The 17325-nt window shown below is 36.5% G+C and overlaps 1 protein-coding gene across 1 annotated transcript in view; it reads right to left on the bottom strand.

The window, feature by feature from the left end:
• SLC7A11 (solute carrier family 7 member 11) overlaps positions 1-17325 on the bottom strand; it is an 87962-nt gene that overhangs the window by 54292 nt on the left and 16345 nt on the right. Inside the window, exons 5-6 of the mRNA XM_007172361.2 lie at positions 13335-13434; positions 6618-6662 (exon numbers count right to left, since the gene is read on the bottom strand). Coding sequence (XP_007172423.1) covers positions 6618-6662; positions 13335-13434 — 145 coding nt within the window. The remainder of the gene's footprint in view (positions 1-6617; positions 6663-13334; positions 13435-17325) is intronic.

Below are 17325 nucleotides of genomic sequence, written 5' to 3' on the forward strand. Positions count from 1 at the left end.
GGGAGACACAAGAGGGAGGGGATATGGGGATATATGTATACATATAGCTGATTCACTTTGTTATACAGCAGAAACTAACACAATATTGTAAAGCATTTTACACTCCAATAAAGATGTGGAAAGAAAAAGAAATTAGCAGGTTGATAATCAACATATGCAGGTAAAAAATATTGGTAGCCCAGTGAAAGAGGTTATAGTAAGTTTCTCATTGTATTCTACATGAATTATACCTGTTTAAAGATATTATGGAGGAGATTCATGCATTTGGTGAAAAGCTAGATTATACAGTGTCCAAGGTCCTCCTCTAGTTCTGAAGTTCTTTAATTCTACTCACTTGTGGTCTCTTATTTTATGGATAATTAATGGGATCAGAAACACAGGGTAGAATTAAATCAGCCACTATTATTGCTCCTAAAACACGAGTTTATGAGTCTAGACTCAAAACATAAACTTCAATAAAGCTAAAATTCAAATTTAGAAACAACTAATGTGAAAGGACACAAAGCAGTCAAAAGCACTGACCTTCAAATTTTTGCCTCATAATGGGGTTAGAATCCTTAAACTTTTAAAAAAAATATCTAAATGTCTTCCACAAAGCACTTGAAGGATTAATATCTGTCTTCTTTGATTACTGCCTGATAAAATACTATAACATAATCCTGTAATTTCTGCATCACTTATTTGACATTTCAGCCTTACAGGAACAAACCGTGTTTGAGCCAAACGTATTTTTTATGCATATGTGAAGCTGAGAAATGCAAGAATTTTGATCCCAGAGTACATCAACCTCATGTTCCATCAGTGAGAAATTTTTAAACTGCACAAAGGCAGAGTAACTTGGTGACCTTGTTGCCTGAACATAGACTCATTTCTTCTCTGTGTCATCTGGACAAATACTGATCTTTTGTGTGCCTCAGTGGCTCAACCACTATATTTAAAAATGGATTTACCAAACTTTTCATATATATATATATATTTCAGGAAGAAATGCATAAAATAGAGTGATTTTAATTTAGGTTTCAATTACTTCAACAACTGAAGAGAAACACTGTCACATATTAAGATAATCCTAGCAATGCCTTGTTGCCATTAATAAAGAGATGCCTCATTTTGCCAAAGAAATCTTCGTAAATTTTGGTATAAATTCAACAAATTAACCTGGTTAGGAGACGTCATTTCTAAGAAGTTCACTTGGCAAATTCTTTTTGCAAATTAATTCTGCTTAATAACCCCTATTTTTTTCTATCTACATTTATCTACAGTGAGGTAACTGTGAAAATTAGTTAGCATACCTTAAGAACATATATCCCTTGAGTATCTGTAAAAGACACTTTGAAAATATTCTAAGAATGTAGTAGATAACATTACTTTTTAATAAAAAGATCACAAAACATAGTATTACTGTAATCTGCATATATATACATTATATGCTATTTTCTAGCAACTGCTGCATTAGAAAGCTAGAAAGCATATAAAGAGGAAAATTTGCCTCTCATAGAAAACTGCATCCTTAAAATGCCAGTATGCAAGATAAAAGTCTTCAAGTCAACTTTTAATATTCTGTCATGCCACTTTGCTATGGTACATTCGGGCAAGATTTTTAAATTGCTTTGTTTTGCTGTGTTTTTAATCATGTTAACAGTTTTATATGTCCTGTCCTATAAGCAATAGGCCTTATAAAACAGGAAAATATTATTAATAAATGCCTTTACTCTGGCTTAATATAAGTCAGTGAGGATTAAAACATACATGCTATGAATTTAAGACTGCACCATCTGAACTGAATGTAAATAATGTGATAGTGGACCATTTATGAACCCCTCTGAGTGATCACAGACCTTAAAGGTCTTTGGGCATTTTTCCCAAACCAAATTTCTCTCCTTCTAAGTTATCATTGGTGCAAGGTGTGATGACTTTCAGGCATCAATTAATATAAACTGAAAGCAGGCAAAGTATTAATTAAACATGACACTCTGATTATTTAAACCTTCTATTAAAGTTGATTATTCACAGAGTGTTGATAGCCTGCTCTTCAACAATGACGGATGATATCAAGGTTTACTGACTCCCTTCAAGTCTAGTGTTTCCAACTATTCAGAACAGAAGGAATAAATGAAGTGAGAAGAACACTGGAACAAGTCTGATAGACAGACTGAATAATCTCAGACCCCCAAGGTCAAAGTAAAGCAATTCATTTCTTGGCTTTCATCAACACGAGACATGATTTATCCATCTGAGACCAGGATTACAAACATTATACATCTCAATGATATGTTCTTCGCACCGTGTAACTTTTTGAACAGTGATAGATTGCACAGTTGCCACAAACTTAATGTCATAAAGCAAAACTCATTATATTTGCAAATAAAAACACTTTGATTTTTAAGAACAAATGTACACATTAGCAATTATTACCGCTACACACTTCATTTGGGGGGGGAAATAACATTTTAAAATTCATATATTCCTTGGGATTCTATCACCTTCATGGTCCAAACTTTGGATATCTGTGCTCCTCAAAATACTATTCTTACTCTAATATTTATTGTTTGTGGAGCCAGTTACCATGTTATAAATAATTATTAAATGAAATGCTTTTATATTCCTATAAAATTTCAATGATAATCACTGTGTTTTCACATAAAAATGTTAAATACCTCCTAAAGGGTAACTACTCCCATAGATCCAAAGCTACTCTTAGAGAAGAAAACACAAATTATAAGACCGACCATGGGAACATTTTTTAACATTACAAATGTAACCACAGAACAGGAATTTTGCCCAAATTTTTAGGATTAGTGCTTTACAAGCTTTAAAGAATAGATGAAACTTAAGAATAGAAAGAAGCCATGAGCTAGTTATTTGGATTGCATTCATCTCCCAGTTTATCTCCCACTTGTTACGACATTAAGGAACTGTTCTGTAAGTCATACTCATAATAGCACTTCAGAAATGATTCCATAAGGTAATGTTAGCTAATTTGAAAGATTTCCACTGAAATTAAATTATATGTAAAGGGTAGCCAATTGTGATCATGAAACCTTATTCCACATCCTGTATATTTTAACTCACATTGCTATTTTCACTGATCTAAATTAATGATCCCTTTTTCTATCAGGTCACAATTTTAGGGAAATTGTATTGCCTAGGTGGAGGAGGACAGTAAAAAGGGTTGTGTCTCCAGCTGATGATTCATTTCACCAGCTGCTGAGCGCTGCCTGTTACAGCACACCTGGACACATGCACCCGTGACTGATGGGCAAACACATTTATCTTGGCATGTCACAAAGGAGATGGAATTATAATTATTCTCCCTTGTATCTAAAGGTATTTTGGAGCCGTGTCTCCCTACAAAATAATACAAATTACACATCTGGACGAGGTCCACATAATTTTACCGTCTGTTCTCTACATTCGATCATCAATATTTCCCAAAGCATTCTCTGTGTTTAAAAAATAAGATTTAGTTTTAAAAGACCTGGAAAAATTGTCAACATTTCAGGGAAATGCTATTTTTAAAATTAAGACATTGAATAAATTGCTCAAAACCCTGAATTTCTTTGGTTGATAAATACATAGTACAAATTTAACCTGTACTTGCCATTAAGGGGATTTTGGAGATTTCTCATATTCTGATTTTGAGAAAATGAATGTGTTGTCTGAGTTTTACACAGACTTCTCTATGCAAACATTGAATATCTGAGTACCTAACATAAAAGAACCAAAAGGTATCAGAGGTTTCTTTCTTCAAGTTGTCTTGGCAGTTACTCATTATCTTGACCTAAAAATCTAGAGATTTGTACTCTCTCCTGAAAAGTTCCTAAGTTTAAGAGCTTAAAATATAATTTTAAATTAAAAGTATTCTAGGAATATTTAATGAAATTTGCAGAATCATGATTTCCAGAAAATGACAATATTTCATCCAGTGTAACCAGTGATAACAATCTTAGTCTTATACAACAGGCTTCAATATGGTGTGAAAATTTTTTTTGCATTTCTTTCACAAACACTGAAGAAAGAGAATTGCTTAGGATACTGAAACTTAGGAAACACTCTTATGGGAGTAACATTTTACCCTGCTCCTAAAATAAGGATATAATAATAGTAGCAACAACCAATTATGTGAGATTAAAAAGTAACAGTCACTAATCTACGTACTCATTACCACAACCCAATGAAGTAGGTGTTATTATTATTCTCACTTTCTGAGATGAGGAAATTTCTTTGCAACAGCGGACAACAAACCCCGAATCAATACATCACTGTTCTTTAGTATTTGTATATCTTGATCATGAACATTATCAATGTCTGAAACTAAGCCTCTTAAATTAAGAAGAAGAAAGAGGGAGAGAGAGAATCCTTGACTGGCATACCTCTCTAGCAGAATGCATCAGAAATTCAGATCAAGCTAATAATGGCATAGTTTGAATATGCTTAATATGCACAATAGTATAATTGTACATATTGAAAACAAAGTCTATGCTTAAATTATTAAATAGCATTAAATGAGAATATGAACTATCTCCATGCCACTGATGGACCATGTAATAACTGTTACATTATAGGTCACATCCACAGACCTACAGTTTGCCATTCTTTTCATAAGAAATATTCTCTGATATTGGATTTTTTTTTTTTCCTTTTTTTTTTTAAAGGTTTCACATTATTTATTTATTTATTTATTTATGGCTGTGTTGGGTCTTCGTTTCTGCGCGAGGGCTTTCTCTAGTTGCGGCAAGCGGGGGCCACTCTTCATCGCGGTGCGCGGGCCTCTCACCATCGCGGCCTCTCTTGTTGCGGAGCACAGGCTCCAGATGCGCAGGCTCAGTAATTGTGGCGCACGGGCTTAGTTGCTCCGCGGCATGTGGGATCTTCCCAGACCAGGGCTCGAACCCGTGTGCCCTGCATTAGCAGGCAGATTCTCAACCACTGCGCCACCAGGGAAGCCCTCTGATATTGGATTTTAGTAATCGGTCTCTTTAAAATGTTTGTAGACTTAAAAAAGACAGTCATAAACCATAGTAATCTCTTTCACACAATGGAGACTCAAATACTTTACATAAAATCTAGTAAGAGGAGTCTTTCCTCCTCGTTGCCACTTACACACTAATTATTCACAAAAATAAAAAGGCAGGGCAACGCATTTATCTCTGTAATCAGCGGATTTAGAGTCATAATGTAGTTTATCATTTCAGAGCAATGCTAGAAAGAACTAGTTCCTGGTAAATGTATGTTCTCTACCACAATTCCAGGTATAAATATGAAAACATTGCTAGAAATTGATCATATTTCTCAATAAAATAACCATTTCACATGTTTAAATTACACAGTGATTTGCATAATGATTAGATCAGATAGTATGAAACACTATTTGAACCTCAATTACTGGTTTGCGTATTATTCAAAATTCTGACAGCTCTGGTACTTGGCCAGATCTAATCGGCTGCCAATACACTTGCTACCTGAATTTTAGTCTACCTTAATTTGAATTGTCAAACCTTAGGCCTGTTCTCTGAAGTCCAGGCTACTTCATATTGACTCACCTTTGTACTTGTTTCCTTTTCTTGGAAGTTTGTCCCTTCCTCTCTCTTCTCTCTCCCTCTCCCTCCCTCTCTCTCTCTCTCTCTCTCTCTTTCTCTCTTTTATAACTACCTAAGGAACACCTACTCATCATTTGAGTCTCTATATAAGCAACATCTCCCTAGATAAATATTTCCTCCTTTCGTCTCTGTCAAATGGGGAAAATAATCTACTATGGTACCAATCACACCATGTTAGTTATTTGTTTACACATTTGACTCAATGACTAGACAATGGAATCTTGAATACGTCTTATTCATCATGTCAGATGATGCACAATAGTTGGAACATGGTATAGATATTTCATAAAAGTCAGATGAATTAAATAACTCTAAAATTCTGTCTTTATCTTACACTGTACTACTTAAAATTTCCCTTTTGTGGCTATAGATTATGTGATTTTCCTGTAAAAAGTCAAGTTTTTAGACAAATCATAAAAATAATTCATTTTTCTAAGTTCTAGGTTAAAAATAATTCATTCTGAAACATTATATAAATCATCATCAAATCACCTAATCATCAAAAGGATGATCTTTACCAATAACAAAAAGTAAAAGCAGTCATCCAGCTCCCCAAATTTACAAGTTTCTAGATATTCTGCAGTTATTTATAGGCTTTCATAACTACTTGTTCATTAATTACATTATTCTCTTTAATTGGATAGCTCTGAAAAAACTCACATGAATTACAAGAAATAATCAACTTTCGGAGTTCACATCTCATAGCACGTCTGTGAACAGCCAAGAGTCCATTTTAAGTTGTATGTATGTTTTTATGAAATGAGTTACCTAAAATATAACTCTATTCTTTTATGCTTTCAGGTTATCAGACAATTTTATATTGGATGTAGAATATACAATAAAGTTATTTACATCTAATTTATGATAAAATCAAGTAAGTTTTACTGCCCAAGAGAATGATGATGGTGAGAAAGCTAATTAGCCCTCACTGAATTCCTTCTTTAGGTACACTTTTTTAACCATACAACCTTACATTTTATTCCTTATAAATATTTCAGAGTAGTTATGGCTACTTACTTTTCAGGATTTTCCACTTCTTCAGTAACAAAGTTGAGATAAAACCTAAAAAGACACACATGAATTATAAACCATTAATATATTTTATGATCATCACCCAAAGTTTCAAATTTTAAATATTTAAAATCAAACTCAGAATCATAAAAACTTTACAAACAAATAACCTAAGATGAAAATCTCCAGCACCCAAAGCTCCCACAATTCATTTTTCTATTAAGCAGTATTTATGGAGCTCTTTTTTATTTCTTAACTTTTTCATAGAGGTATAGCACACAAACAGTAAAGTGAACAAATCTTAGTATACAATGATAAATTTTTACATATGTATACACCTATGTAACTGACAAAAGGATCGAAAGGTACAACATTTCTAGCACCCTAGAAGGTCCCCTCAAGGCCCTTTGCAATCATTATCATCTCCTCCACCCTCCTGTAAAGGCAACCAATATTCTGATTTCTACCACTATAGATTAGCTTTGATCATTTCATTACAATAGACTAATAATATTTGCTTGTATAACTATTATACAATACTTATTCTTTTGTGTCTGGCTTTTTTGCTGGACTTTATGTCTGTGGGTCTCATCCATGTTGTTTGTTGTATGGAGCAGTAATTCATCATTCTTTATTCTTGCTTTTCATTGTATGAATGTAACACTATACACTCTACCACTGATGGACATTTGAATCATTTCCAATTTACAGCTATTATGAATATAGATACCATAAATATGCGTGTATATGTTCTTTTGGGGACCATGCAATCATTTCTCTTGGGCATATACTCAAGAATACGATCACTGGGTCACAGAGTAGATACATGTTTATAGTCAAACTATTTTCCACCATTTTTGCATTCCTACCAGCAATGTATGAGATTATCACATGTCAGTCACTGGGGAAATAAAAGTAGAAAATCTATAATCTTTCGCGTCAAGGAGCTCATAGTTCATAGAAGGGTCCATAGCGTGGTGTGATACAGCACAGAAGGCAATGTTAGAGCATGCCCAGGTTACCATGGAAGCCAGGGGTGTGGTCTAAACCAGACTGGCAGGTCTTGGAAGGTTTTTGAGAGAAGGTATCACCCAAGCTGAGTCTTCAAAAATGCTTGATGTTTAGTGGCCAAGTGGCGTGAGGACATTCTAGGCAGAGTACAGTACATGAGCACAGGGGTGTGGGAAAGTGCTATATGCACAGGGGTGTGAGCAACAGCTTAGTACGCTGCAGCACAAAGCGTGCCCTGGGAGTGAGAACAGAATGCAAGTACAAGATGGCCTTTGGCTTCTGGGAATCCAGCTTTTAATAGGGGTGATAAAAACCTGCAGGACAATAGAAGCATGATAATAGCATTTCTTAGTTTTAGGGAGTTGGCTTCTGGATATGAACACAGAAGGCACATAGGAAATAAAAATGGGATAACGGATAATAAATTCTCAATTTGCACTTTTTCCTTTCAATTCACTGTTTTCCAATATGCATCCCACCCAAATAACCTCAAGTCATAAGGCAACTATGCCTTATGCATAATAGCAATGGTGAAGTTGCTTTGTGTGTGTGTGTGTGTGTGTGTGTGTGTGTGTATTTAGGCAGCTAATTTTAGGCCCATTGTTAGTCATTACACTAGTAAGTTGATAACGAAAGGGCAGAACACTTTGAATATTTCCCCAGATCCTGAACACTTGTCATCTCTTACATGACAAGAAGCATTGGAGGCACACAATATTTCACTTTCAAGTCCCATAGGATTACACATATTACCCTAAATTTATGGCCCTAGAGAAATTCAGATTCCTTTCCCTCACTTTATGACATTACTTACCTCATCCAGGCATGTCAATTGTCTTGCATCCTTGACTTCTTTTTCTAATCTAAAGTGACTTCTGGAGACCATTTAAAGCCCTTAAAGTTCTCTTTCAAGGTTCCAAGGTGTAAAATTGAGGCAGACTCCTCAAATAAGCACACAGAGATAACTGGATCGTGAAGATGCGAGAACTAAGGGATCATAATGAAGAGAACTAGACATACAAAGACCTTTCTACTTCTCCATTTCAGAGGCTTAGAAACTTTCCACAAAGTAAAAAAGTCACATTTTCATTGTATTCCTCTATGCTCTTATTATTCCTTAGAAGATAAAATAGCTATTATATAGGTCCACAGAAGCATGGTTCTATAGGGACAAATTCTCTATCATCTAAAACCAAGAGGCTGGAATATTAGCCCATCAGCCTTTAATATAATTAAGGTATCTCACACCTTAAAACAAAGATGAGAAAACCTGTCTTATTCCACCTTTATTCACAAATAGGCAGTCGATGTTCATGGTTGTAAAACAAAACAAAACACAAGACAACAGGCCCAAAATGGAGTCGCTTATGCTAAGCCTTGTGTCACCAAACCAAACTGTAATTCACTTAAAGTTTCAGATCTCCCAGAAATGGAATCTGAAACCAGTCTATTAGGAATTGCATTATTAAAGCATTCTGCCTGACAGACCCCTGCCATCCCCTAAATGAAAATAACTTTGTAATAACCAAGCTGTTTTATGGCTTAGTATAACTTCCTTGTTCCCACCGCCTTCTGCCTATAAAAGCCTTCTCTTCTGTGCAGCTCCCTGGAGCTCCTTTCTGTCTGCAAGATGGGATTCTGTCAATTCATATCGATTTTTGCTCAAACTCTTAACATTTTAATATGCCTCAGTTTATCTTTTAATAAAGTTCAGGTGTCTAATACTGTAAGGACCATGTTCTAAGTAGAAACATTTGAATATCTGAGAGAAAACAGTAGCACCAAAGGTGATCTAAAAAGTCAGCAGCCAAGGATATTTTTTAATGACTAGAAAGTAAGTTTCTAAAATTAGAGGTTGTAGTTACACCAGGAATGCAAGCAACAATCAATACTTATATCTGGTATATGCACTCTGAGGGATCTGATGTGTTTGTTATAAGCCCAAGGCAGTGGGAAGTACAGGAAGAAAATGAACAAAACAAAAAACCACCCCCCCCCCCAAAAAAAAAAAACCCCACGCAAAAACCACACACACACTTAGAAATATTTCCAGGCTTCTCACTTCAAAAATAGCCAGTTCCTTCTAAACAGTTATTTTAGAACTGGTCTTTTTCCAACAGTGTTAAGGCGAGAAAGGAAATAGTTATGAAAAAAAGAACGCAATTTCAAATATTTTGCCGTAGAGAAAAGGAAAGGGCTTGGGACAGGGTGGGAGGTGGGAAGGAGAAAGCTTCTGATTTTGGTCCAAACATTCACTCCTGTGGGAAATACACCTTTACGCTCTCTAAGTCTCCAGCCATGCGTCCATAGCCCATCTCCTCAAGTTCTCTAGAGAATGTTCATAAGATCTATTGTTCCAGCTTTTCCATGATTGTGTATAAAAGGCACTGCAAAGCTGGCAATGCATTCTGATACCCAACTATGTGAATTATTTTGAAAAGAAGCTTATTCTTTAGATTCGATTTGACACAATGCTACAAAATAATCCCAGCAGGTGCTTTAGATAGACTAAATCCACTGAGGATAGGATTTAAAAGGGAGAAAAAAGACAGACCAAAAAACTATTTTCTATCACACAATTCAAAAAAAAAAAAAAAAATCCCACCAAGCAATATTTAGCTTTGGATCAGGATATGGGACTGAAATTGATTGAGTTCCCCCGGGGCCACAAGGGAGACTGGCGGACATATTTCTCTGAATGCAGACGTTGGCAATAATATAAAAGTTGTTCTGACCCAACTCTGCGACCTGGCTGGGTTAATGATTTCTTTCCCCCTAATCATGTTTCTGTGAAGGAGTTTTCATCATTCTAAAAAGGTCCAGCACTCCTCATAAACCAACAGCCTGCTCTATTCAGATCCAAGGTTTGGCTGTGTCTTGTTCCTATTCAACACGTAGGGGATGACTTACTAACGGATCAAGGCCTCCCAGACAACAAGGGTCTTGCTGCGTTTACTTACACCCTGGGTGGTTAACTTCTGAGGACAACAGCTGCTTCTGTCTCCTTATTTGCAATGCGCCCTACACCCTTTTTTTTTTTTTTTTTTCTTCCTTTTTTTGCATCAAAGATTGTCAGGGCCGGGCAGCACAGGGAGTGGAGGCTCATTATGGCGCCCAATTTATAATTCCACAACCCAAGTCTTGTAATTCCGTCATGAAAGACAAAAAAAGGTCAGAGAGGCAGGATCACAGTTGGAAAGTGCCTAAACACCCCCTGCTCTGGGAACTCTTTTAGTCTCCATCTTGTTTCATTTATATCCAGATATTAACTTTTTCCTCTGGCACTCCAAACCAACAGACTAGTTCTTCTACACACAGCTCCCTTTTTCTAAGACTGATGGCCACAGATTAACAAGCAGATGATTTCTACCTATCCACAAAGCAGCATTCAGGTAGCAGAACAGCCTGTTGGAGACATAACAGTTACTTATCTGCCCCCTACGTTAACCATTGGTAACACGTAACAGTCCATTTAAAATCCCGGCCTTAATTTTCTACACTATGATTGAACCCTCTAGAATACAAGAAAACCAACAGTTTCCTGTTCTTTAAACTAGGATGTGGACATGAGGATTCGATGGGTAAAAGTATGACCAAAGGTTCATGTAAACCCCGTTTACACTGTAAACAGAGTATTGAAATATATTTCTAGGTCCAAGATGAAGCCACTTAACCTCCAAACGCCAAGCCACCTCTGGGCTCTATAATTATTTCCTTGTTTCATACTTATTTTCTATTTTTCTTTTCTTTGCTCCTTACTCTTCATCCTATAAAAACTTCCTGTCCTCCACCCCATTTTGCAGTTCTTTGGACTCATTTATTATCACCTAAATTGTCATTTTTTAAATCATTTTAACGAGAGTAACATTTGGGGTTCAGCATCAACAAAACTAAAGGTTAAGATAATAAGATCATTCAAAATGAAAAGAGTCTTTATACTTGGAGAAATCTATCAGCCCTCAAAAGCTTACAGAAGTGGAGAAGATTTGCTCTACATAAAGCAGGTAACCTGAATAGTCAGCACTTAGAGTCGGGGAGTGCGTTGGATAGAAGAATATTGTTAAGATTCCGTGGGAACAGATGCATGGTACTCAGGCAAAAGAAACTTCATTCAACAGAATTAATCAAATCTCCCTCGTGACGATCTCCACATTCCGCATTCCTGATTGAATACCGCCAAGCCCCCAACACTTGGCTCTAGCTGAAAGCTTTTGTCACCTCCCCACTTGCTCTGGTGTCTCTCGGTGACCCGCCCAGGGCTTGGCTGGTGCCCCAGGGTGCCAGAGCTGTGATCAGGCTGAATAGCCATAGAATAGATGATTCTGCTGCTAACCCTGGGAGCACAATTCCGTTCTATTTTTTTGTTCAGCACCACGTTGTGCTTTGGACGAAAATAAAAAGACTTCAAAAATACTAAGAGTAATGCTTACACGCAATGGCTATCAAAATATTTCGAGAATACACAAATATTTTACACTAGACTTTTTAGAGCTACAGTCTTCTAAGAACTTCAAACATTTTGCTTCAAATACCATATTAAAATTTTTAGTTCCTGTACTCTCCTAATTCTCCTCTAGTGCTCTATTTCCATAATTCAGTGAGATTAACAGGGTAAAAAATATTTTTATATTCCATGCATTAGCTGGAAGGTAAGATCCTAAAAACCAAAGAAACAAAAGGAAATTGTATTTGTATGTGAAATGCATTTACATAATTTTTGAGCTAGTGTAGTTCGTTATTTTTAGACTCATAGAACAGTCTCACAGCAACTGTACAACTATTAGCTCTATAAATAATAAAGAAGAAATATTGCTAGTAATTATTCCCAAACAATGAAATTTAATTGCATTACAATTATTTTGATGTTTAAGCAGTATTTTTCTACCTAATGGGATTTCTTGCAGCACTCGCTTCAACTAAATCTTATTAGATCAGTAAAATGTAATTAGGAAAAAAATCCCACTCCTGGTCATGATTATTGTTATTCAAGTTCCTGAACAAAGCAAGACATGAATACAAAGCTTTAATGCTTCAACCAGAATGGCATCACAGTTGGACAGGGATTTAAGGAAATATACTTGTGGCACAGTGATTTTATTCATCCTTCCTGCATTTTTTTGTTTTCAAGTGTTGAGGAAATTTTAAGGAATTTGTAAGGTCCTTTAAAATGTAACAGATTATCTAGTACACCTGATTTCACTATCCTGTTTTCTCCTCCCTGCCTTTGCAGTACCATTTTACCTCCTGGGAACATCTTACTTATTTCTGTATCTGAATTATTTCCTTCTCATGGGAAGGTTGAGTAAATCAATTAATCACTATTGGGTACACCTCTGTAGCTTCTGCTGGGAGGCTTTCTGACAAAGTATCAATACTAATCTTTAATTTCTTGGGGCGCCCTTATGCCCTTACTGACCCATACTTATAAGTGATTTCTACTGGTTCTCAAGACCCAGCATTTGTTTCTTTTTTCCATTATCAGGTTAAATCTGGTAGTTGCCTTGACTGGAAACCTCAGTGATGTTTGTGTTAAGTTGTGTGCATGGTAATTGGCCTGGTGAAGGGAGCTACATCATCTTTCTCACTTCAAGTAAAGCATGTCACACTGGATTATGCCTGTTCACATTTGCCTAGCACCTTGCTTGGCACTTAAAGTACTTGAAGGAATTAATGAACCATCCAAATCACCAGTTGATAGCGATATCAACTTACCAGCCAGCGTATGCATACATTCCATAATAAAAAGCCAGTGGCAATCCCATAATACTTGCATCTCTTCCGGAAAAGGCATCTTTAAAGTGTTGTGTTTGCCCTACAATAAGAATAGAAAGATTTAGGACTTTTCAAAGAATTGGTTATTATTCATTCTTTAACCATAAACACGAATGGGGGGGAGGAGGGGGGTTGGGAATGAACTATACAGTTTCAGGTCTAGATTTCTTACTCTCTGCTCATTCCCAACTTTATTAATGCTGTATCCATTCTAGAGAAGGAGTCCCAAAAGTATACTGATTTCCACTAACACTACCTCACATTTATTTTAATAAAATCATGGCAAAGAGGAAAATGGCATTTCAAAAACAATCTCTTTTTTAAGCATGCCTCTACTCGTAACAGAGTTTGACCATGAAAGAAGACTAAAGGATCGTCTGTAAACTATAGTTTTTAGGAGTGTGATATAATTCTTAAAAATGATGATAATATAATGCTTGGGAAGAAATATTCAAGGGTCTATCTTCAATGAGGAGGCATGAAACCCAAGAAACACCTTCTCACATCATTTAACTTACTTTCTGCTTTCTCCCTATAGTTCATTGGATACCAACAGGGATTGGAAAACCCTGTGGAACAAATCTGCTCCGCACCCCCAAGCTTCTTTTGTAAAGAAAGATTTATTGGAGCACAGTTAGGTCCACTTATTTACCTATGACTGATACTATCAGTCTATAGCTAATTTTACTCTCCAGCAGAGCTGATAGTTGTGGCAGAGACCACATGGCACACAAAGTTGAAAACATTTACTATCCGCCCATTTACAGAGAAAGTCTGCAGACCCTTTCCTAGAGAATGGCATGGTTTCCTTCTAGAAACACAAAAGAAACTATACTGAACTCTAAAATAAATAGGTTTAAACAAATTTTTGCATCAACATGTGAACTGAGCACTTTTATTTTTTATTTTTTATAAATTTATTTATTTATTTTTGGCTGCATTGGGTCTTCACTGCTGCGCGCGGGCTTTCTCTAGTTGCGGCCAGCAGGGGCTACTCTTCATTGCGGTGCATGGGCTTCTCATTGCGGTGGTTTCTCTTGTTGCGGAGCATGGACTCTAGGCACACGGTCTTCAGTAGTTGTGGCACGCGGGCTCAGTAGTTGTGGCGCACGGGCTTAGGTGCTCCACGTCATACGGGATCTTCCCGAAGCAGGGCTCGAACCCATGTGCCCTGCATTGGCAGGCAGATTCTTAACCACTGCACCACCAGGGAAGCCCTGGACTGAGCACTTTTATGCATAACCGTTTTCTCTACTTTGTAAATCATAATGGGACTTTTCCTGTATATCTTTTGGATAATTAAAAAATAGAAACTCAGATTTACTTTAGTTAATCAATATTCAAAGTTAAGCATGAAAAGTCTCTATTCCCCAAAGAAAATAGCAAATGAAATGATCTAAATGGGAAATGTGACTTGTTTCAAAACTGGCCTTCCCGTAAGAAAATAAAAGGCGGATGGGAGGTAGATGATATACATAAGACCCTTTCTCGCTTCACTCAAATCTCAGTTTTCACTTGCATTGTCCAGACAACAACACATGTATCAATATAACGTGCAAGTTTTGAGACCCAAAATGGAGAATATTGACTTAGCCACTAAATGACTTTCCCCTCAAAGCATCCAATTCCCAAACACAGTTCATTTTTAAAAATGATACTGTCAATTCAGAAATACCTATTTTACAAAAACATCTCTGTGTCCTCATAGAAGGAAAATATAAATACTGGAAACCCTGTAAAAACATCTGTTGCATATTGCTTTACCATGATCTGTGGTCTACTTGGCCTTAAGGGACAATATTCCTAAGAGTGCAGCACTGAATAATCAATAAAAGATATCAAATTTTGTAAAGACTGAATCCCAAGCACAGATCCTGAAAAGGGCCATTTTGAGAGTATTATGAAAGAGAGGTGTTTCTAAGTTTCAGGAATATTTTGGCTGCATAACAGAAGTCTCACGAAGATGAAAGTTATTATATTCAAAGGAAAGTTTAACAAATCCTCATAAGAGAATACAGAACATACAGCTAGTTTCTGGATCTCATTAGATTAGAATAAATGTACAATCTGTGTAAGTAAAATTTTTCTCTTCTTGAAGTTTCATATTAATGTGAGAAATATGTGATAAGTTAGAGACAAAGAGAATCACTGTTTTATAAGTAATAGAGTAAATAAACCTGCTGAGAATACTCTCCAAAATATTTAATTTACTTTAAATGTAGTAAAATTCTCAGGTCACTTCTCTGTTAAGTGAGATATAAGGAAACATGGTCACATTAAGCACTGATATTGAAACTGAGCAGTACCCTGTGGGGCCTTCCTGGAGACAGACTACTCCCCATGTCCCCTGCCTCTTGTTTGTAGAAAAGCTTTAACTTCTAGGCCTTCCCTGAGTTCCAAAGAGCAATTTTAATCAGAGAAGTGAGAAAATGCAGAAACAAAGGAAAGCAGTCAAACAAGACAAAACAAAATAGTAATAGTTTAGCTGTAAAACAAACTCAAGGTCTTTTAGTTACTCCTCAAGGGCTATAGATAACATCCTGAGTCATACCCTTGAGTTGTTTTCCAGATACTAAAACCCCCACCAGGTGGAAGAAGCTAACTTCATGATCACCACAATCTTGTGGCCCCCAAACTGGCTGCAACCTGAGGATCGATAATGCTGACCTCTGTGACCTTACTTGTTACCTCCTCATCAACCAATCAGAGAATGGTGCATGAGCTGATCATGCACCCTGTGACCCTCTCCCTCACACTGTCTTTAAAAAGCCTTTCCTGAAAGCCATCCGGAGGTTCAGGTCTTTTGAGTATGAGCTGCCCATTCTCCTTGCTTGGCCCTGCAATAAACACTGTACTTTCCTTCACCACAACTCGGTGTCAGTAGATTGGCTTTGCTGTGCATCGGGCAAGCAGACCTAAGTTTGGTTCAGTAACGATATCATAAGTATTAAAGGATCATTCTATTGTAATGTGAAAAAACAAATCTAAACAATCTATCATGACTTTTGCTCTCAAGGAATTTGCAATACACTACCATTTGGGCAACCTCACCTCACCTCACACACATATATAAATAAGTGGTAAAAACTGACTACAGTCTTACATTACATCAAAAAGAAAAAAGAAAAGAAAAAAATCTTTGTTTTAAAGGATAGTATATCATCTTTTGGAACCTAAACTAGAACAAAAGAAGGGTCCATGACCCAGAGTTTCTGCACTTTCCAAAAATGGAAGAAATTCCTTACAGAAGTCTAAAGAGTTAGCTCAGAAAAGGAAAGCAGCAGCAAAACAGATTATTTTCCCTACATTTCTGATGGGTCAGATAAAATATGGGCAGGTCAGCTCTGTGGAGGCCAAGGTGAATTAGAAGAGTGAGCCCACGTCTTCCCTTCAGTGTAAGCTATAATGTTAAACATCTTCACTGTGTTTACGTTGGCTGAGGTTGCTGGATTTGATGCAAACATTTAGCCAGGAGAGCTCTAAGCTCTCCCACAAGGCTTATTAAATGGACAGCAGCAGCTCCCTTTCGCCAGCTACAGAATGACGAATTGTTCCACTTTTATTACTGTTTAATGCCTCTACCATCAGCAATGATTTTTTTTTGCTTAATTTTGGCATTTCCTTTTGTCTTGTGTAATTCTTCTCTTGCCACTTCATTAAATTTCTCTATAAATTCCCTTTCTTGGAACAGACAATATCAATGTCAACATTAAATACTTAACATGTCCAAGTTATATGTCACTCCTTTACAATTTCATCTCACTTTCCTACTTATTTCCTACCATTGTGCCCATTGTTAGTTAAATAACTCACCTGGACCTCCTTCTCATCCAACAACTTCCCCTGAATCCAAGCAATTGCCTGTGCCTTCTTACCTAGAACTGAAACTCTAAATGACATCACCCTCAACCATCTCATCTTTTCTTATTTA

The sequence above is a fragment of the Balaenoptera acutorostrata genome, chromosome 5 (genome assembly GCF_949987535.1).
Source record: "Balaenoptera acutorostrata chromosome 5, mBalAcu1.1, whole genome shotgun sequence".
Classification (NCBI taxonomy): domain Eukaryota; kingdom Metazoa; phylum Chordata; class Mammalia; order Artiodactyla; family Balaenopteridae; genus Balaenoptera; species Balaenoptera acutorostrata.